This window comes from Euprymna scolopes, chromosome 17, assembly GCF_053919585.1.
Source record: "Euprymna scolopes isolate OS-2025 chromosome 17, ASM5391958v1, whole genome shotgun sequence".
Taxonomy (NCBI): domain Eukaryota; kingdom Metazoa; phylum Mollusca; class Cephalopoda; order Sepiida; family Sepiolidae; genus Euprymna; species Euprymna scolopes.
The window spans coordinates 11,984,665-12,008,914 of NC_136498.1; the positions used below are offsets into that span (position 1 = coordinate 11,984,665).

General features: G+C 29.8%; 1 protein-coding gene across 1 annotated transcript in view; it reads left to right on the plus strand.

Moving 5' to 3' along the window:
• Window positions 1-24,250, plus strand: part of LOC145296663 (membrane metallo-endopeptidase-like 1) — a 336,498-nt gene that overhangs the window by 177,928 nt on the left and 134,320 nt on the right. Inside the window, exons 10-12 of the mRNA XM_080142602.1 lie at window positions 2,843-2,942; window positions 10,756-10,893; window positions 17,710-17,808. Coding sequence (XP_079998728.1) covers window positions 2,843-2,942; window positions 10,756-10,893; window positions 17,710-17,808 — 337 coding nt within the window. The remainder of the gene's footprint in view (window positions 1-2,842; window positions 2,943-10,755; window positions 10,894-17,709; window positions 17,809-24,250) is intronic.

The window sequence follows — 24,250 nt, forward strand, 5'->3', positions numbered from 1 at the left end:
CATATATAATTTTAAATTTATATTTCCACAAATATAATTTTAAATTAACATTTCCTACATATATTATTTTAAATTAACATTTCCACATATAGAATTAAAAATTTACATTTCCACATATATAATTTTAAATTAACATTTCCTACATTTATAATTTTAAATTAACATTTCTCCATATATAATTTTAAATTAACATTTCCACATATATATTTAAAATTAACATTTCCTAGATATATAATTTTAAATTAATATTTCCCACATATATAATTTTATATAAACATTTCCTATATATATAATTTTAAATTAACATTTCCGAAATATGTAATTTTAAATTAACATTTCTGAAATATATAATTTTATATTAACATTTCCGAAATATATAATTTTAAATTAACATTTCCGAAATATATAATTTTAAATTAACATTTCCACATATATAATTTAAAATTAACATTTCGAAAATATATAATTTATATAAACATTTCCATATATATAATTCTTAATTAACATTTCCTACATATAAAGCTTTAAATTAACATTTCCCACATATATAATTATATATCAAAAATTCTACATATATGATTTTGTATTAACATTTCCTAAATATATAATTTTATATAAACATTTCTACATATATAATCTTTAATTAACGGTTCAACATATATAATTTTATATAAACATTTCCACATATATAATTTTAAATTAACATTTCCATATATATAATTTTAAATTAACATTTCCACATATAATTTTTAATTAAAATTTCCACATATATAATTTTAAATTAACATTTTCTACCTATATAATTTTAAATTAACATTTCCTATATATATATATATATATATATAATTTTAAATTAACATTTCTGATATATACATAATTTAAAATTAACATTTTTAAATATATAATTTTAAATTAGCATTTCCTACATATATAATTTAAAATTAACATTTCCACATATATAATTTAAAATTTACATTTCCACAAACATAATTTTAAATTAACATTTCCTACATACATAATTTTAAATTAACATTTTTAAATATATAATTTTAAATTAACATTTCCACATATATAATTTAAAATTTATATTTCCACAAATATAATTTTAAATTAACATTTCCTACATATATAATTTTAAATTAACATTTCCACATATATAATTTAAAATTTATATTTCCACATATATAATTTTAAATAAACATTTCCCACATATATAATTTTAAATTAACATTTCCTATATATATATATAATTTTAAATTAACATTTCCTACGTATATAATTTAAAATTAACATTTCTCACATATATTATTTTAAATTAGAATTTCCACATATATAATTTTAAATTAACATCTCCAACGTATATAATTTATATAAACATTTCCATATATATAATTCTTAATTAACATTTCCTACATATATAATTTTTAATTAACATTTCCACATATATAATTTCATATAAAAAATTCTACATATATAATTAAAAATTAACATTTCCTTAATATATAATTTTATATAAACATTTCCACATATATAATTTTAAATTAACATTTCCACATATATAATTTTAAATTAGAATTTCCACATATATAATTCTAAATTAATATTTCCTACATATATAATTTTAAATTAACATTTCCTATATATATAATTTTAAATTAACATTTCCAAATATACAATTTTAAATTAACATTTCCAAATATAAAAGTTTCAATTAATATTTCCTATATATGTAATTTTAAATTAACAATTCCTATATATATAATTTAAATCAAAATTATATGTATATATATACGTTTAAATTAACATATATTTTTAAAGTAATATTTCCAAATATGTAATTTTGAATTAACATTTCCTTTATTTATAATTTTAAATTAACATTTCCTATATATATAATTTTAAATTAACATTTCCACATATATAATTTTAAATTAACATTTCCACATATATTATTTTAAATTAACATTTCCTACATATATAATATTAAATTAACATTTCCAAATATATATTTTATAATTAACATTTCCTATATATATATATATAATTGTAAATTAACATTTCCTACATATATAATGTTAAATTAAGATTTCCACGTATATAATTTTAAATGAACTTTTCGTACATATATAATTTTCAATAAGCATTTCCTTTATATATAATTTTAGATTAATATTTTCTACATATATTTTATATTAACATTTCCACATATATAGATCTGCAGCGGAAACGCAGAATTCTATCAAAACACTTTATTTGCCATGTGATGCCATATCCGGTTCAGTTTATTTCCACAGTCTTGTAATCCTAACCTTGAGTTCAGCAAGTTGACTCTGAACTGTCATTCCCTATTATATTACACTTACTGCTTTATATACGAGTGGGTTTACTCGACCAACATTTATCAAACAATTAAAAAGAGTTCAAATTGTTTAGATCCAAATTATGTTAATAAGTTCGTGAAACTGCATATAAGCTGTCGCTATATTTAGTAGTTCCTGACGTTTGCCAAGTTAAATCCTTAAGCATATCAAGTTAGTGCACTTGGATTAAATGTATTCACAAGTGGTGCGCTTCCAATTAACTACCTGTCTCTCTCTCTCTCTCTTTCATCCTCGATTTTAACCATATGACGTTATATGCAATAGTATTAATTCCTACAATCTAGCAATCCTTAACCTTTATCGAGCAAGTTGATCTTGAATAAACTTCTATTTCCTCAAATGATGCATAACAAATGATTGAATAACTGTATTCGATTTCATAACGCGCAACAAGTAATAATATTACTAAAATGCTTTAAAAATTAAACAAGTATTTTAATCGATGTCGCATCTCGTTTCAGCACAATAGTCAACTATGCAATACTCTCAACCATAATGCATTATAAAGATCCACTTGGAATGAACAGTCAAAATCTATATACAGTCAAGCAAACGAAAAAGGTAATATACTTTTTTAATACTTTTTTTATTTTATTAAACTAATAGAAAGTATAACAGGATATTTTGCATTTATTAGGCTTTCTAGTTCATGTTTACATACTAGGCGACACGCATATATTTACTTTTATATATTGCCTTTAATCAAAACCAGTTCATAAGTAAAATAAATTTCTTAGATAAACTAACCTACACTCGCCAACTCTCTCTACTCACTTTAACATAATTGAATACTCCCACCACTTTCTCGTAAGGATGTACCCTATTACACACACCAATATCTAACAGAACAGATGCAGCAAAGTAAGCTTATAACGCCCCAAGGGAATGTCTGATGTGAACGATGTGACGATAAAATCAAATGCATGTTTATCATATGCATGTATCAGCTCGATGCAAAAGGGTTTGTTTTGATAAGATAAGAATATGTATGTCCATGTAATGCATTTTACAAATTTTACTAAGAGTGTAAATTGCTCAAACGATAAACACGAAAAATCTGATGGTCCGAGGAGATTATTAGTCTCTCTCTCTCTCTCTCTCTCTCTCTCCCTCTCTCTCTCTCTCTCTCTCTCTCTCTCTCTCTCTCTCTCTCTAGCAGACTGATCATTACTACCAGCCGTGACACTCTTCACGAATCGTCGCCATTGACTCCGGTTCTGCGCCTTTCTGAGCAACTCAGCCATGGTTATGTCCAGATGTCCTTCACATTGTCTGACATTCTTGTTTTTTATCCTCCACATTTTTTTTGCCAGATCTTTTATTAGGCCATGTGTTCTGGCCACAACCAAAAAATCGCAAATTCCTGCAGCAGCCGATTAGCATAACGGTTATGAGCGCCGATTATCGTCAAGACGGTCAAGTTTATACTTTGATTAAGGTAATTGTGTGTCTAGCCGCACTGATGAGCTGTGATGCAGTGAAACAGTACTGCATGTTGATGACTATATACATATAGTTTACTTTTATTATTTTATAAATTTAATTTGGATCGCATCCATATCAATTACTTTCGATATTAATCATAAGATATATATTAGTTTTTAAATGAAAATACTATTATCATTATATTAAATACTAAAGGGAGATTTTTAATAAAATTATATACATACATATATATATATATATATACATACATACATACATATATATATATATATATATATATATATATATATATATATATATATATATAAAATTGCCAAACTTGAAATGCGAACATTCATTGGTTGATAAGAATTTGATGTCATGTTTTTACTACAGCCTTTCTCATTGGTTTATTTTAATTCTAATCCTCGTACACTCAAACAGTTAAACAACATAGCCCGTTCCTGTATATAATTTTAGAGGATGGACGGGGTTTACGTCTCTCTTTTTTACAAGCAGTGACTCATTAATTTAAGGGCGATTGGTGACCTCCTTTCTCCCCTCATTGAGACTATTCTCCCTAACTAAATAGGCATAATATCGTCTTCTTTAAATTAGCTAAAATGTTGATATTGAAATTACTATTCGGCGGAACTAACCACCAGTTATATTAGAATCATAAATAAATGGATCCTTTTGCCAAGAACATTCAAACTTAGTGTCGGTAGAAATTTAAGTAATGTTTTTTGCAAAGCATCACTTACTCAGCTGATATGCAAAATAACGAAATGATTTCGCGACCAATAAGAAAGACGGCTGGTTTTTGTCATGCCATGTAAGTTTGCCTTTAATTCGTTGTGTGATTTTCCTCTCTGCCAGAGTGTAATAGTTTATTTTACAAAATTAATAATTTATAAATTTTAGGTTGTGCTTAAATAAATTTTGAAAAATCGATATAGTTAAGTTTAGTTTTGCACTGATTAGTTTTAATTGACTTTTAAAAAAGTGTGAGTATTTTGATTTGCTTTGAATTCTAAGAATTTACGTGTTTTTACGCTTGATTGACTCGCATGTTGCGACTTTCTTATTTCGAGTGTATAAGTGCGAAATTAGTTTAATTACTTATGTTGGTCGGATATGTGAGGCCACGAAAATTGTAGCCACTAAATTTGTAATTCGTATAATTGGTTTGATTCTGGCTACGTAACGAAATAAGATAATTACTTTCTTTAAAATTTGCCTATTAATAACAAAAATATGGGAGTCTGGCCTGGCAGATTATCGCGCCCTTTATTGAAATAACCTCAGTTTGAGTGCGATATTTATTTAATGTAATATTGTCAAAAAACAAAAAGGAGAAGAAAGTGGCAACTTTCAAATTTAAAATCGTAATACACATTTTAGACTAAGATATTTTACTACTGTGGTTAATTTAATCATAGTTCTAAGGCGAACGATTTTCGCCCAAACTTTATTTTAAGCCTTGAAATTTAAATTCCATCGCGTGAATCTAAGCGCCATCTTGAAATTTGGGAATTTTTTTCTCTGCTTAGTAGATTTTTGCTTCAGATTTTTGCAATTAAATATTTAGAGGAGATGTTTAATTTCTCTTTAAAAAATAATGTGTCTTTATTATTACTTTTAATTTCATTAATTGTTTGAAATTGAAATAAATTGTCAATTTGAGGGAGAGAAAGTTTTATTCTCTCCGCTGATTTTCTCGTTAATTACATCTTGCTTGTCGACGGGTTTTGTTTTGAAAAGTATTTTTTACCGATCTTCCTTTGCAATTAATTCCTTTGTCGCTGTTTAACGTTCTCCCTCAATTTACGTGACTTTTATTTTTCATAATGTCTGCTGCTAAGGACTTATTTGCCAGGATTGAGGCTAAGAAATGTCGAATGTCAAACACGGTGAAATGGCTGAAGGAAAATCTCTCATTGACTTCGATGGAGTCAAAAGCAACGGACGTGGAAAGGTGGTTTAACGAATTGGACGATTTATTTGACCAAATTATTTGAAAACCTCCCCAGGAGGAGAGGTTGACACTTTGTCAAAATTCTGAAAGATTTTCTTCCGATATTAGGGAAGTATTACATAAATTGAAGTCTGGTCACGAGATTTAAAAACCTGTATCCTTCCAGCCTTTAAGGATGGATTTGGAATGTTCAAATTTTAGTGGATCTTCTTCGGCCGACGAGTTCGAATTTAGAACTTTTCTCAGAATATCTGATTTCTATACCATCAATTTGAAGGAGATGATTAAATTGCTTATTCTTAAATTTAAGTTAAAGGGGAAATTTTGACTTACTCTTTAATGTGGATGTCACCCCCGGCAATTATATTGTTGCCTTAAATTCTTCGAGGGGGAAGTTTCTGAATCTTTCTTTTTTCATGAAAAAGTCAGCTGTACTGGGACCAGGAAATTCCTGTAAATTCTACACTCTCTTGGCAAGCTCTTGCAAAAGAGTTAAACAAATTATATGATCTTGAGTTCCCCAGACGTGTGATGATGGAGGACTCCTCGATGGAGTTTATATGCTTTTGTGATGCATCTAAACTTGCATAGGGGTTTCCCTTGATGCAAAACAAGGAACTTAATGCTCCCTATAATTTGCTAAGGCGAAGATGGCTCACATTAAACTGAAGACCCTTCCTACATTAGAACTTATGGCTATTTATCTGGCTCTTAACGTTGTCACTAATGTAATGAAGGCTTTGGGGTCTATCAATATTCATTCCATTTTTATTCATATCACTGTAGCCGCCATTACAATAACACTAATAATAATAATAATAATAATAATAATAATAATAATAATAATAATAATAATAATAATAATAATAACAACAACAACAACCTATTTTATAGAAACCGGATGCATGCGAATTCTATAATTGACGAGAAAATAATAAGAGATATCAGACACAAACACATTTCAACCACTGAAAAAAACTCTAAAATAAGATTCATTACTTATTACAAACAATTAAACACAAATCAATTATTAAAACAATGACGCTACATCCTCCGACAGTTTACTCAAAACGTACACGTTTTAAACTGTCTTGTAGGAAAATGTGTCTCCAAAAAATAACACATACATCGGCATGACTAGAACCAGTATCTCTCGCCGACTAACATGCAACCTATTTTCCCCGAGTAGCTCCATTTACCAACACCTTGCAGCACATAACATCCCAAAACAGAATTTAGGAATTAAAAACGATGCTATTTTAGCCGTCTCACACTATTATCTGCGCCTCCCAATCATTGAAGCCCTACTCATCCATATGAAAAAAAATTCATCAGACTCAGTATGAATGGGAAGGCACGCTATATGCTTTTAATGATTTTAAACGATTTTAATCGTCTTTTTAATAAATTCACCAACACAGTTATTTATTCACCACTCGCCTGAAAACGACTTATGGAAGTTGAAAACGTTCGCGACTACGGCAAATTTCTTTTTACACTCGAACAGAACCTTTGAACATTATCCCGCAAAAAAAAAAACGGTTTGCAAGAGAAACACACATGAATTATCCCTGTTCTTCAATGAAACGGGTATTAGAGAAAATGTTGCCCTAGTATACTAACATATATATATATATATATATATATATATATATATATATATATATATATATATATATATATATAAATCCCCGAAACAGTGTTTCATGGTAGACAACTGATGATCCCTTGAAAAATAAATTATCGGTACTATAGTAAATTCGAGAGCGAGTTGATGCAGTGATTGCAGGTGATTAAATAACTTTCTGACTAGATGGTTTTCTAACGAATGATGAAAAATATTTTTTGTATAGTTTTAAAGGTGAAAAACTTCAAAGACTATATATATATATATATATATATATATATATATATATATATATATATCCTCTTAAGAATGAAATTCTCTACCAATCACATGGTATGGAAACCTGTGTTACTTTAGCAAATAAGGTGTACACTATTATAACTATTTGCTAATATGTTCTCTTCTGAAGAATGGTAGACATCGAAATCTTAAAGGATAAAGAGTTATAATATTTCAATTGTATTCTTTGTCTTACATAGAATAATAAAAGTCTTTTGATTTGAAATTTAAACATTTCACGTCATAAATTTTTAAATTCATTGAAAACTAAAATTTGCTATATATATATTTATATATATATATATATGTGTTGTGTGTGTGTGTGTGTGTGTGTGTGTGTGAGTATCGGGTCACCGGCGACTAAACTGGTTCCCCCACCAGACTTGTTTGGTGAGGAGGGTGGCTAGTCTCCCTGAACGATTAAAAACAAGACCTTACAAAGGCCGAATGAACTCTTTTTCGGGGTTAACAGCCAACTAGCATCGTGTGTGTTTCTGTGTATGTATGTGTGTGTTGGGGTGGAGAAGGCTCCCGTAAGCCGTGGCGAAGGCAACCTTTCTTGGAGAAGCAAATCTCTGATTTAAAAAGCCATAAAGCGGGAGACCAGTGCCCGGATTAAGCTGGTCTGCAGTTTAAATTGTTGCTGGCTATCTTGCTCTTACTTGTTGCTGGATCTCAACATTTTGAACCGATAGAGAGAGAAACTTATCTGTCGTACAAAGCTAAGACTCTGTAACATCATCTGTGTATAGATACTCCCTCAGGTATTTGTCTATAAAAATGGTCCTGTGGCGATGGAAGTCATTTTTGGGCTCATAGACTTTAAGTGTCTAAGGGAGTGGCACTCGTCTGATAAGACGTTTCAATCATCATATATATATATATATATATATATATATATATATAATACTGCACAATTACGTTGACACACCGGTTCTCGTCAGATCACCGCTAGTACAAGATGAGTGACCAATTTGGAAGTCTAGGCGCTGTATGTACCGTGCCGTGTCGTAGAAATGTTCAGGTTGGTATTTGGGCGCGCATTAATTCACTGGGAGAGAAGCACCCCCATTCTTCGAGACATGCATCTAGAAGAAGGTAAACTCTGATATAAAAACCTGCGGTCTACGGCAAAGTTTATCAGTAATACCTATAAGTGTGGTTCGTTCCAGACAAAGCCTACACCACGATAAAGCAGATTATCTGTGTAGATTTCCGAAAAACATAGTAATTGTGGCGGCACCTCATTGATGGAAGGGTCAATATATATATATATATATATATATATATATATATATATATATATATATATATAAGAGAAAATAAATCAAAACTGTAAATTAAAATTGACAATGAAATTTATTATTTGACAGAATACTCCTGCAAACAATGTTCAAAGTCCCTATTCTGCGGGATTTCAAAGAATGCTGTTCTTGCTATTCTACTCACCAGAGGACAGAAAAAAACCAGAAAATCATAATTGTAGTTAGGTTAGAATTTGCTAGTTGAGGCATTAGATGAAACTACAATTTATGATATTTATAAATTGCAAAATATTCATGTCCGTTAGGAAATGTGTGAAGAAATATGAAAAAATGTGGAAAAGAAAAAAAAACCCTGGAATAACATTTCTGCTTATATGAGAACTGTTTCAATGGTGATACAAAAAGCAATAAAAAAGGATTAAAAAAATGAAATCCAACAGTCAGAATTTAAAATCCAATGGTAATATAATCCGGTAAGAAAAATTGATAAAACCAACTCAAATTGATATACATTGTTCATTCAATCGAGATAATCCAAATGTAGCGGGGTTGATCTTCAGTTGAATAGAAGAAAAACAAAGAGAGATAGGAAAAAAAACCCAACAGATTAGCTTTTATCGTTGGTTAAGAAATATTTATATATATATATATATATATATATATATATATATATATATATATATGTGTGTGTGTGTGTGTGTGTGTGTGTTATTTTTTATTACCATTTTATCTGTTTGGTTACATATGTTTCAGATGTTTGACCATGTTTTCGATCTAGCAGCCTCGTCAGACCTTACAGAAGGTCTATGACCAAACAGATAAAACGGTAATAAAAAATAAAACACATATTTGCTATGCAATAATATTGAGCACTCTCTTCAGTTTTTTACTAATTACCAGTTTTACCAAATATATATATATATATATATATATATATATATATATATATATATACGTTTTATTTTTTTATTAGCGTATCTTTCTGTTAAGTTACATTATTGTTTCAGCTACTCGGCCGTTTTTCTGGCGGTCTGTAGCTTCCACAGACTTTTACAGAAATGTTCGCTATTATGGAATGAAAGAGTGAAAGAGTGAATGAGGTCAGGGGGTGCGAGGAGGGCGGAAGAAAGAGAGGAAGGGAATCAGGGGGAAGGTGGGAGGAGGCGTTTGGTATGTCGGTAATGTTTTAGTTTTGGGGTTTAAGGAACTTGTGGGGGGGGGTCTGGGAAGTTCATTTCTGGTGTGGCTGAGGGCATAGGGATACATGGAGGGGAAGGGGAAATGTGGGGGGTGTGAGGAGGGGGGTACATTCAAATTCAAGTCTTAATGTTTAAGTTTTTGCGTCTCGTTTGTGAAATAATTTCTTGATAAGTATGTCTTGACCTGTTGAGGTTTCGCTTATGTTTGGAGGCGGGGGGCTATGATTCGGTTTATTTATTTTTAGTTTTTATTTTGTTGTTAATTGTTTGGAGAGGGTTGGCTAGCGGCCGCGGGCACGGATACACAATGCGCTCGTACACACATATATACTTAAAAGAAACGGTCACATGTACACATGTAAAAGTCTGAGGAAGCTACAGACGGCCGAGAAAAACGGCCGAGTAGCTGAAACAATAATGTAACTTAACAGAAAGAGACGGTAATACAAAAATAAAACGCATATTTGTTCTACAACAGTATTGAGCACTTTCTTCAGTTTTTATTAATTACCTTTTCCACTATATATATATATATATATATATATATATATATATATATATATATATGAGAGAGATATCATTAACTTTTACTCGTTTTAAGGTGAGGCGCTCGAAATATCAGGAAGAGACTCGCAACGCTGCTTGTGTCGACGTTTTTGTGGAAAACTTCAAAGATGTCCTAGGATGGATGTATATAAGAAAATATTTTCAACACGACCAATCAGATATCATATCGAAGGTAAGTTTTTTTTGACTTAAGCATAATGAACAGGTTTTCATATTAATCATAGTTATTTTTTTCGGCCTATTCAGATCTCCATTTTCAAAAATTATGAAGCACATAAAGTGTTGCTCCTCACCACTCGATGTCATCTCAACATGATGTTTTACGTCAGATATAATACTGATTATTGTTTTCCACTAAAATCACTTGTTCGAGGTCTACTTTCAATAGATTCGTTCTTTTTATCGTTAATGTTTCAATATAACCGGATTAATAAAAGTGCAAGCACTTTGCAGAATAACATAAGACAATAGAGATATGTCCGTCTGGCATTTCTCTAAATCATAATTAACGGAGAATCGGAAATATGGGATAAAACTGCTTTATACTTTCAATTAAACGTCGGTAATAGTCAGCTTAAGTGTTTTATAATTTTCCGCGTTAATTCTACAGGCAAAATAGCCCCTTTGCTTTTTTGTTATAAAGTAGCTATTGAAATATTTGCAGTCCGCCCGGCGTTGCCCGATCGTAAAATGCGCATAAATATTTTAATATATACAAGAAATGATGCATGCGTATGCAAATATCATATTTTTTCTAGTTCACATCTTATAAGTAAAAAAAAAAACCTACTCGAGATGAGATCGAAACAAAAACTTTAAGACCGTGAGTCAAGTACGATAACAATTAGGCTAGCATGATACCATATTTACAAAGCACTTCAAAATAATCTCATGCTTAACATAAAGAACTATTAGATCAGCATGACACGACTTTAATTATGTATTTTTAAACTACTTATTTATAACATAAGTAATATGTAATGTGAACTATTCACGCATGCGATGTTGTAAAACAGTTAACAAACAGAAAAAAAATCCGATGACTCCTACGTGTCATGCTTATCTAATAGTTCTTTATGTTAAGCATGAGATTATTTTGAAGTGCCTTGTTCCGTCTGCCTGCTTCCCTCCGGACTACAACTTGGATGTCTTCAAGTTCAATGTTAACAAATTCCTAATGAACCGCCCCCTTAATTAAACACTTCATCAAATCTCCACACTAACGTAATGTACTTGCAATAAGCCTTATCCCTGAGTGGCTTCCGGACCTTGATAAGTGATGATAACTGTGTAAAAAAAAAAAAAAAAACGTACCAATTCTTCAATATTGACTCGTTAGCAGTCCTTTTCCGGATGAAAATAGGATTAAAAAGTTTTCCGCGTGTCTTAATACCCTATACATTCCATGTCTGTAAATCAAAAATTCGTTCAGTGTATAATTTAGAAAGTGTTTTCACACACACACAATCTCACTTTTATAGATCTACTAGCAGATGTATCCGTCGTTGCCGGGTATGAAACGTAACGTTACCTCCTTTTAAAAAACGAAATTTATAAAAAACGGAAAAGAAACGGAGATATGTACATGCGAGTTATCTGTTTCTTCTAAGCATATTTCGTATGTGTATCGTTATGTACAGCTATAGTGTAATTAAATTTAAATTAAATCAATGCGTTTTTTACCGTTAAATGCGACTCTATACATATTACTCCAATGATACTCTGAGTTGTTATAAATATGCTTATGTATTTATTCATCTAATCGTAATTCTGCGGAAAGCCATTTGCGAGAAATAAAGCGAATACATGATGACCTGAGACTTCTAGCGAATTTATTTAAAGAAATATAAGTCTAGTCTATTTTGCATAAGATACGCAAATCATGATTTTATAAATCAATAAATATCAGCCGATTGTATGCATTTAATTTCAATAATTAAAACCATCCGGACAAATATTTCAGTAATTGAAAAGAAGTTGCATGTTCGTCTTTCGTTGCGCATATTAAATTTGACATCCAGAAAGGCAATGGTAAAAAAAAAAACGAAATGCTAAAAAAGAAAAAGAAAACAAAACAAAAGCGAAACAACCACTTGTGATTAATTCTATTTGGCGTAACTCAATTACTGTTTCAGATTTTCATAATAAAACTTTCAAGTATTGAGTATCATGATTTCTTTATATTCATTAAGCCATCAAAATTTGAAACTGCGACGTCATACGTTGTTGCGAATCGTCTTGGCTTAATACAGAAGAAAGAGAGAAATGAAGGATAGAAGGCCATACTGATAGAGGCAGCTTGAAGAAAGTGTTAAACCGTGGCGGAAAGGCATTGGTAGAATTGAAGAAATAAGAAAAGGAGTTAAACTAGGACAGAAAGCCAAGGACGAGCTTGAAAGGGGGTATAGATTGCTGGACAAGGTAGCGATGACCGTTCTGACAATATTGAAAAAGAAGGTTCACACTGGTGGGATGAAAACTAGGAACTTTGTTGGAAAAAGTGTTGCGTTCCGACAGAACAACTTTTTCCGGAACAATCAGTTCCAGATGTATAAATAATTAAATGGTAGTAAACATGCGGGAAATAACAACACTCCAAATGCAAATGATACCAGGAAGTTCTGGAGTGGGATTTAGTCCGTCGAAGGGCGATATAATAAGAAGGTTAGCTGGTTGGGAGAGATCAGATAAGGCTATCAGGAATACAGCAGATGAAGAACGTTGGGATAACCATTGATGACGTGAAGGCTGGCATACGAAGGATGACAAACTGGAGGGCACCTGGTACAGATGGAGTGATGTGTTTCTGGTTCAAACAGTTCCAATGACTTTATTCACATATAGCTGCTGCCCTGCAAAGGGACGTAGAGTCGAGAGATTCCCTGATTGGCTTGTGAAGAAACACTGACTCTAATTTGGAAAGATCCTGCAAAGGGAACAGATGCTAGTAATTACAGACGAATTACATTTCTACCACTAACGTGGAAACTGTTAAATGGAATCTTTGAGAAAAAAATTTATGAACATCTTGTGAGTAATTGTGTTTTCCCTGATGAACAGAAAGGGTGTCGGAAAGGCTCGAGGGATACCAAGGAGAAAGCAATTGAAACATAAACAGATTTGATAGTCATTGACAAGGTCTCAAAAACTATCAGATTGTAGACTTCTTAGTACCCTGGTACAGGAATGTGAGAGAGAAAGAGAACGAGAAGAGGAGCAATTATGCTCCATTGACCTTGGATATAAGGCGTATACACGGTGTTAAAACACAAATAATCCCGATCGTAGTAGGTACGCTAGGAGTAGTATTAAGTCGTCTAAAAGGACAATTGAAAAAACTACGAATCCCCGTTGTTTTAGGTGGCCTTCAGACTTCCGCTATTGTAGGTACCGCCAAGATCCTTAGGAAAATCCTTTATCTTTGGAGCTCTTGGTTTTGAGCCGAGATTTGAGGGAAATTCTCTGGAAATGAATTCCATCCCCTTTCAGGGAGACGTTGATAAACGAAATCAGAATTATTATTATTATTATTATTATTATTATTATTATTATTATTATTATTATTATTGTTAAGAATTTTAATTCTATTATTAATGTTATTATTAACATTATAATTATTAATATTATTATTACTATTAAATTGTTTATTATTAATATTAGTAATGTTATTAATATTATTATATATATTATTATTAATATTAGTATTAATATTATGATTATTATGTTATCATTAATGTTATTGTTAATATTATTGTTACTATTATTATCATCATTATAATTATTATAATTTTATTTATATTAATGTTATTATTAATATTATTATGATCATTATTAATATTATTAATGCTAATATTATTGAGATTATTATTATTATTATTATTATTATTATTATTATTATTATTATTATTATTCCTAGGAGATCTCACACATGTCACCAGGAGAAATTTCTCACTGACAAACCGATGGTGTTCCGTGGTTTCTGGGTGACAAAAAGCCTCCCCAGATGTCCAATACTCTCCACTTTGTTCGATAACCTTTACAAATGAATTTGCGATATCGCAACAGTCGCTTGCCATTGACACTTCGTTGGCAATAACTATTAGCGATCACGGAAATTTGGTTGCCAATAAGTCTCCCTAAGGTCCCGGTCCTCTTCGCACCAAACCATTGGACGTCTGGTTAATGTCTACCCTTCTCTATTTTCCGTTTTGACCCTTCGACATTTTTACTATTCGACTATTTGACTTTTTGACTATTCGACTATTTATGTCGATGCTGCTTTTATATATTGCTGGTGGGGGTTATTAAATATTATTAAAATTATAAATAAAAATAATCATAATAAATAATAATAAATAATAATAATTAATCATATTAATACTAATAAAGTAATAACAGTAATACATAAATAATCTTAATAGTAAATAGTAATAAATAATAGTAATAATAATGATATTAAAATACAAAAATGAAAATAATAATAACTTAATAATAAACTAATACATAAACAAATACTCAACTATGAGATAAAATGTAATTAAACATGCAAATTGAAACTAGATTATCTCCGACTACAAAGAAATGTAAAAAAAAAATCCGCACTAAAACATAAAAAAACACGTGCACATATTCATTGGCTACAATAAATAGGTATCTAAATGATTAAGAATCTGATTAGCTGACTAGCAAGCCCGGTACAATCGAGATATATAAAAACACGAAGCAAGATCAATTCCATGCACCAGATTGACGAATCCTCACGAGGATAAAATGCGGAATATTCTATGTAGCTAAATTGATATATATTTTTCAAAACGTATTGATCATATACATATATATATATATATATATATATATATAATATAAAGCTGAACGTCTGTGTGTGTGTGTGTGTGTGTGTGTGTGTGGTCACGAATAGGCTCCTATATGGTTGACTATTTTAAAAAACTGATTACATATAATGATAGAAGATGTATCGAGGATCAGGAATGGGTATGCTTGATCTGGCAGAACGATGATTCATAAAAATTTTGGGGTCTGCATTCGCGCCTGGCTCCCAATGTATGGATAAAAATGTAAAATAAATTACAGGGTTTTTATATAGATGTACATAAAAATACTTTTATAAGTATGTTTCAACTTAAATAAGGATGGTATAATAAAATTGTGGGGTCTGCGTTCGCGCCTGTACTTCATGGAAATATGGCACAAACTTTAACAAAGACTTTTCAGATTTATTTGCGTAAGTATACTTTAATAATTATGTTTCAGTTTGAAGAAATATGGTATAATAAAATTATTGGGTGTTCGTTCACGCCTGACTTCCATAGAATATAAATATGTCACAAAGTTTAATAAGGTTTTTAAAAAGGGTGAGAATCCACAATAACACCTTAAATTTGATCTTAATTCACGTTGAATCATATTGTGTCGAATAAATTCACCTCATAAATTTATGTTCTTATTAAAGTGAAAGCCAACAAAGAAAGTCGGAACTTTAGACAATTCTCGATACAAATTTTGCATAACATTGTTTTTTTTCCTTCTCCACTTGTACGTGGCACTCCTTCGAAAATAGATGAATAGATAAATAATAAAAAATAAGAACGTTACTTATTATCGTGTCAAAAGAAATAAAAAAATCCTGCTCACGTGATTACGTGTCTTTTTAAAAACATAACCTTTTTATATTTATTCATATATCTGTTTAAGCGTTTTTGTCAGTGTACCAGAAGGAATTCAGTTGATTACAACCCTTTTTGTGTGTTCTTTACATTACAATAGAACAACCCTGAATCCGACGGCGCAATACTACACCGTTCAATACTGTAAAACTGAAAATGAGCTGTTCTGCTTGAAAATGGCGCCATTTTCTTCTTATTCATATTTATATCGATTCTTTGCTTTAAAAAACTGAAGTAATTATGTGTTTACTTTTTTAATATCCATTTTGCTGTTTCGGATTATTTTATTAAAGTAAGTAAACCTTCATTTTTTTTCAAACTGTTTTTGTTTCTTTGTCTTTCGATATTTCGTCGGTATTATTTAGTAAGAGTGTTTAGCAGAAAAGCCAACAAACGACTACCCGAAAAAATAAATATACAAGAAATAAATGTTACAATAGTCAATAAAAGTTCAGTTCATGTTTTTTTTTGTTTTGAAATAGTTTTTAATGCTCTTTACTTGAAATAATTTCAACGAAACGAAATTAAAACGAAATTTGAGGCGATAACTACTTAAATGAATTTTTATATAACCTACACATGCTATAATCGAATATCCCTCAAACACAAAATAACGGAAAATATTAAATATTAAAATATATTTATAAATATTCCTTACGTTGACGTAACTCTCTTAAATTGTTAACACTGAATGCTTAGGTGCCCCTCCTTCAAATTGAAAACGGTGCTCTCCATTTCAAAGTCGCTGCCATTTCGGTTTTTTTAAACCGGTTCGTGAATTAAAAAAAAATTACAAGCTACTTAAAAATAAAAAAACAATGAACTTTTCTACCATAAAGTAACTTTTATTGACTATGGTAACATTTATTTCTTGTATATTTATATTATTATATATATAACATTTCTCTTTGTAAGGAAACATAATTTTATTGGTCACTCTTGGCTACGAATGGAAACAAAGTTGATATAAAAAATATATTTTCGCGAAAATTATCTTTACTTTCATCATATTTTGCTTAGGGTAAAATTTTTGAGTATCAAAACCTATCTCATTACAATCCCCTCCTTTTCATAACCTATCATACTTTCATCAATCACAGTCCATTATGTAGGCTGTTTTTAAACCCAGTACACGACGGGTACTTCTGCTAGCACATATATATATATATATATATATATATATATATATATATATATATATATATATATATATATATATATATATATATACTAAATGTCACTGTTTATTTAGTTATTTCAATGCAATTAAATTAAGTATAACGTGTCTTATTTTTACGAACCAGATAACAGAAATGACAAACTTTGTGAAGAATTCCGTTGAGAAGCTATTAAGGGAGACCTCATGGCTTGGACCGAAAAGTAAGAAATACAGTTTAGAAAAGGTGAGTAAAAATTAATCTATCCTTCATAGAATATATTCCATTAAACTCAGTACTCAAATATTGACACGTAAACAGCATTGTAATTTAACAATCGCTATGAATGTGTAAGCGACATGGCAGCAAATCAAAGTAAGATGCACACATAACGTTAAGCCACATTTTATAAAGATTTGTTTTGTACAGACGTCTTTAAAGGCACTTGACACTCTCTATCAAAATATATCTTTTTGTTCTGCTCTAATATTCGTCAAGAGAAAAGTAAGACGGACAGAAAAAGTCTCGAGCATGAAAGTTTAAAAAATACACAAAATTATATGAATTTCAATGAAAATACAGATTTCTGAAATATTTGAGCCAGAATCTATACAAAGATAATATATATATATACATATATATACACACATACATATATATATATATAAATATATATATGTATTTACCTTTTAATTCTTCGCCTTTTAAAATCAGCAGTTAAGGTCAAAGCATTCATATGGATGTTTATTGTAGCTTTTCAACTTATGAAATGATAAATTTTCAAAAAGAACGGTAATGGAATATTTTATATCGGTTAGCATACGTTTGATTAAAACGCTAAATTTAGAACTGAAGAAAGAAAGGAGACTCCAACCCTTAAAAATATAAAAAATTTTCGAAATCTATTTCAAAAGGCCACCAAAATAAACTGATAGTAACGGCGGATAAAACTAGAAATTGTTACACAATGGACTATATACAGTATAAAAATCTAATGTATAAGAAACCTAATAAAAATTACAAAACAACAAACAAGTCAGCACTAAATGGAATCAATAATGACGCAAAAAACATTTAACTAAACTTAAAATAGATAAATACACGGACATAACAGTACCAGGTACCCCGAGATTTACTTTAAAAGACCACAAACAAAGCTTTAATATTAATCCTACTATTAGACTCATCTGCCCCTCAAAATCAGATATAGGACTAGTTAGTAAAAACATATTAGATAGAATTATCCCCAATATTAAATCTGTAATAAAATATGGCAATCTTACAACCAAGTAATCGACTGGTTTTCTAACATTCCAAATAAGAATACCGGTAAATTTCTTTCTTTTGATATTGAATCATATTACCAATCAATATCGCCGATCCTACTAAATAAATCTCTATTAATGGCACGAAAACTAACTAATATAACTCACGACGAAATTAAAGTAATACTTGTAGCTAAAAAGTCTTTAATAACCTTTGATAATATGTATTGGACCAGGAAAAATACCCCTAACCATTTCAACATTTTAATGGGCGCAACAGACTCGGCTCAGGTCACCGATCTAGTTGGCCTTTTCCTTTTAAATGAAATTCATTGTATACTCCACAAACAGTTCAAACTTGATGGAGGACTATACAGAGATGATGCACTTTTCGTAACTAACTCTACAAATAATAATTACGAAAAAGCAATTAAATCTCTACATAAATTATTTAAAAATTATGGACTTACTATAAAAATCGACCCTAATAAAAAATTGTTAATTTCTTAGACATAACCTTAAATCTTGAGAACCCTACCTTTGAACCCTATCATGAACCTAACCAATCTGTATTATATGTCCATAATGAATCAAACCACCATAAATCAATATTTAAATCAATAGTTCCCAATGTCCCTTTAAGAATTTCTAGGCTGTCTTCTAGCAAATCTACATTTAACAAAAATGAAAAATATTACAATGAAGCCCTTAAAAACTCAGGATACAATTCACAAATTAAATTCATAAATAAACATGATAGAAACATAAACTGCATTGAAAATAAACCTACTAAGAGCGTAATAACCTATAATATGGCAATGTCTTTCCGTATACGAGTTAAAAAAATACCAAAAGGCAAGAAAAGATAAAACCAAACCACACGTATTATATACTAATACAAATGAACAGCAAACCAAAACTCGTAAACGTAAAAACAGACATAAGGAGACCCTATGCTTCAATCCTCCATATTCCAAAAATCATGAGACAAACTTAGCCAGAGAACTTTTAAAAATATTGGATAGGAACTTTAAAGCCCCCCTCTAGATATAATAAAATATTCAATAAGAATACAATCAAAGTGTCTTACTCTACTATGCCAAACCTTCATAAAAATAATTAGTTCTAACAATAAAAAAAAAGCTACAAAATACAATTATACAAAATATAGCAGGATGTAACTGTAGAAGAAAAAATAAATGTCCCCTACAAGGCTCATGTAAAATAAAAAATCTAGTCTATAGCTGCACAGTATCAAAAACCCCAAATGTAAATAAATTTAATAGCAACCATAACTCAACAACCCGATTAAATAATGACACCAACTTTAACCAATCTACCAATCAAATACAAACCAACCCACCATATAATAACCCAACACCTTATCTACCGGAAAATAATTACACTAAACAAGAGGCAATATATTTTGGTTCCACATCTGGCTTAATAAAACATAGAATTTCATCGCACAAATATTCATTTAAAAATCACCCCCTGTTAAAACAAACTACCCTATCCAAGCATATTTGGCGGCTCAAGGATAACAATATTTCTTTCAATTTGAAATGGCAAATAATAGGATCTTACAAAGAATACAAACCAGGAGATAAATTATGTGCATTGTGTACAATATGCATATGCATTATATGCGTGATAAACTTGATATACATGATATGCATGATATACATGATATACATGATATGCATGATATACATGATATACATGATATGCATGATATACATGATATGCATGATATACATGATATACATGATATGCATGATATACATGATATACATGATATACATGATATGCATGATATACATGATATACATGATATACATGATATGCATGATATACATGATATACATGATATGAATGATATACATGATATGCATGATATACATGATATACATGATATGCATGATATACATGATATGCATGATATACATGATATACATGATATGCATGATATACATGATATACATGATATGCATGATATACATGATATACATGATATACATGATATGCATGATATACATGATATACATGATATGCATGATATACATGATATGCATGATATACATGATATACATGATATACATGATATGCATGATATGCATGATATACATGATATACATGATATGCATGATATACATGATATACATGATATGCATGATACATGATATGCATGATATACATGATATACATGATATACATGATATGAATGATATACATGATATACATGATATGAATGATATACATGATATGCATGATATACATGATATACATGATATACATGATATACATGATATGCATGATATACATTCTATACAGAATATGTATGATATACATGATATACATAATATACCTGATATATATGATATACCTAATATATTCATTGTATACATGATATACAGAATATAAATGATATACATGATATACATGATATACATGATATATAGGATATAAATGGTATACATGATATACATAATATACATGATATACATGATATGCATGATATGCATGATATACATGAGATACATGATATATAGGATATAAATGGTATACATTATATAGATGATATACATGATATACATTATATACATAATATAGATGACATACATGATATACATAATATACATGATATACATGATATACATGCTATACAGAATATTAATGATATACATGATATTCATAATATACATACATAATATACATTATATGCATGATATACATGATATACATGATATGCATATTATACATGATAAGCTTGATATACATGATATGCATGGTATACATGATATACATGATATGCATTATATGTATGATATACATGATATGTATGAAATTCATGATATACATGATATGCATGATATGCATGATATACATGATATGCATGATATACATGATATGCATGATATACAGTATATACATGATATGCACGATATACATGATATACATTATATTCCACTGTCATTGATTTAGTCTTGTAAATGCTTAGGCTGGTCAGTTATTTCTATTTCTTTCCTTGACTATCAATAACATATATCAATTTATTTTCCGCCTCAACTAAGCGATAGACTATTCTGAAGAAGTGCGTAACCTACTTTACAGCTAAAACCATTCCGGAAACATGATGGGAATCAAAGTTGAAAGCTGTTTAGTCGTGTGTTATCAGACAACAGAACTTTCGGAAGCGATGTAAATAGTCGAAAAATAAGAATAAATTTCGAAATATATGTATCCGCACGTAAAGTCGTGTTGTAGCCACTAATATTAGGAGCTGACTTTTTCCTGGTTGTTTGATTACTTGGTATAGCTTGTAATTTCGAATAAACATCATAAGTAAAGCGGTACAAAAACGTTCAATATGCATCGATGACCAGATTTCTCAGTTCTAGACTGCCACAACATTTGGTTCACAATTATAGAATGAAACATACTTGTCAATTTATATACAAACATAGCTGTTGCACACAGAAGTTGAACCATATGGCCTGTAACCTTGCCATGATGTGAGCGCAGTTTCTTTGAATCGAAACTAATTATAAATTTTCTTCGGAACTCCATGTCTCAGGAGCGGTTGTCTTATCTGCTATAAGCATTGCGCATGAACTAAGCCAAGCAATTTACACAGAAAATTTAGTACAGCAGTTTGTCACGGTGAAAGCCAGAAAAGCTAAATTTAAATTATAATACGGACACATATTTTATCCAATTTCATTTTTTCGATTTTTACTCAAGCTTTCTTATAATTGAATTTGTTAATGGAAACCATGTTTTAATACAAATTTTGAAGGCATTTTAATCTAAAGGTTGTTTTAATTATATATATTCATTTTCGTAAACATTTTCACAGACATTTAAAATATTTCATGAACCGTTGTTTTAAGTACTCACACGCATATTAGTACACACAACACGTAAAAGTAAACATATAGCATACATAACATATTTTATCTGCTTTTTATTTACCATCTGAGAGATTATAAAGTAACACGCACAAGAGTTTTTATTTATTTAACATCCAAGTATTTCCTGTTATATATTCGCTACGATCGTTTGTTCCAGATGTGCGTTTCAGTCCATATAATTTCTAAATCGACATTTATCTTTGGTCTACGATATACACACACTGACAGCGAATAAAACACAACACAGCTGATCTATAAAAATATTTGTGTTTATTTCATAATGACAGCAGTTTTGGATTTAGTTACCATCACTGAAGGCGCGTGAGGGTGGCGTGAATGTCTGGCAGTGAAAAAAATGAATCAGCTCTGTTGTGTCGATTTTTATAAACATTCTTTCATATAGAAATGTTTATTATTTCTAAATGCCAATTGTTCTAATCCTTTGAGCCATATTCCTGGTCAATTATGCATTTCCATAAACAATGGTGGAAATCTACGCATTCCTTACAGGGAATCGATCTGCGAATGTGCAATTCATCGAATGTCCCTCTTCCTTGGGGCCACCTGCCAAATATTCAAAATTTATCCCCATTGTTATTTAAAACTATATATCAAATATATTTTTTGAATAGCCAGTAGAAGGGTGTTGGATATTTATCCTTTCTCTCTATGCTTTCGTGGCGATCTCTATCAAGAATCTGCTACAGAATATGGCATGACTATTAACTCATGGTATGGCGGTTGCATAACAAAAGCCTCTGAATTGCTGCTTTTTATCAGCGGTGAAAACACAGACGAAAATCATCAATTTTCATTATTTGGATGATTCAAGTTTAACTCGGAGGCACATATACAATTAAACAAATGAATGATGGCGGTAGATGATTTTATCTCCTTCGTCTTTTTCTTTTCTTTTCGTATTATTATTATTATTATTATTATTATTATTATTATTATTATTATTATTATTATTATTATTATTATTATTATTCACAACTACCACTACCACCAACACAAATGCAACCGCATAACAGATTTTGGATACAGCAAAACCGAATTCAGAAAATAAATCTAAGACGATCCATGCGAAATTAAAATGATTTCATGGACAACTAGAAAAATCCTTGTCCCGGCTTTACCCGTGAAAACTGAGGAACCCTCAAAAGTTCTGACTCCATCCTTGAAACCAATATAAGTAGTATTTAGAAAAGCTTTATATGAGTCGGTTAAATACTTTTAAATTTGTTTTGTTTATTATAAATTGCTTAAATAACTGAATATCTTATGCAAAGGTTACTTGCCGGCATTATTATTATTGTTATTATCATTATTATTGTTATTATCATTATTATTGTTATCATTATGACTATTATTGCTATTATACTTGTTATGAATAGTGTTATTGTTATTATTGTTGTAATTATTGTTATTATACTATTGTTATTATTATTGTTAATATTATTGTTATTATTATTGCTATTGTGACTCATGATATTGTTATTATAATTG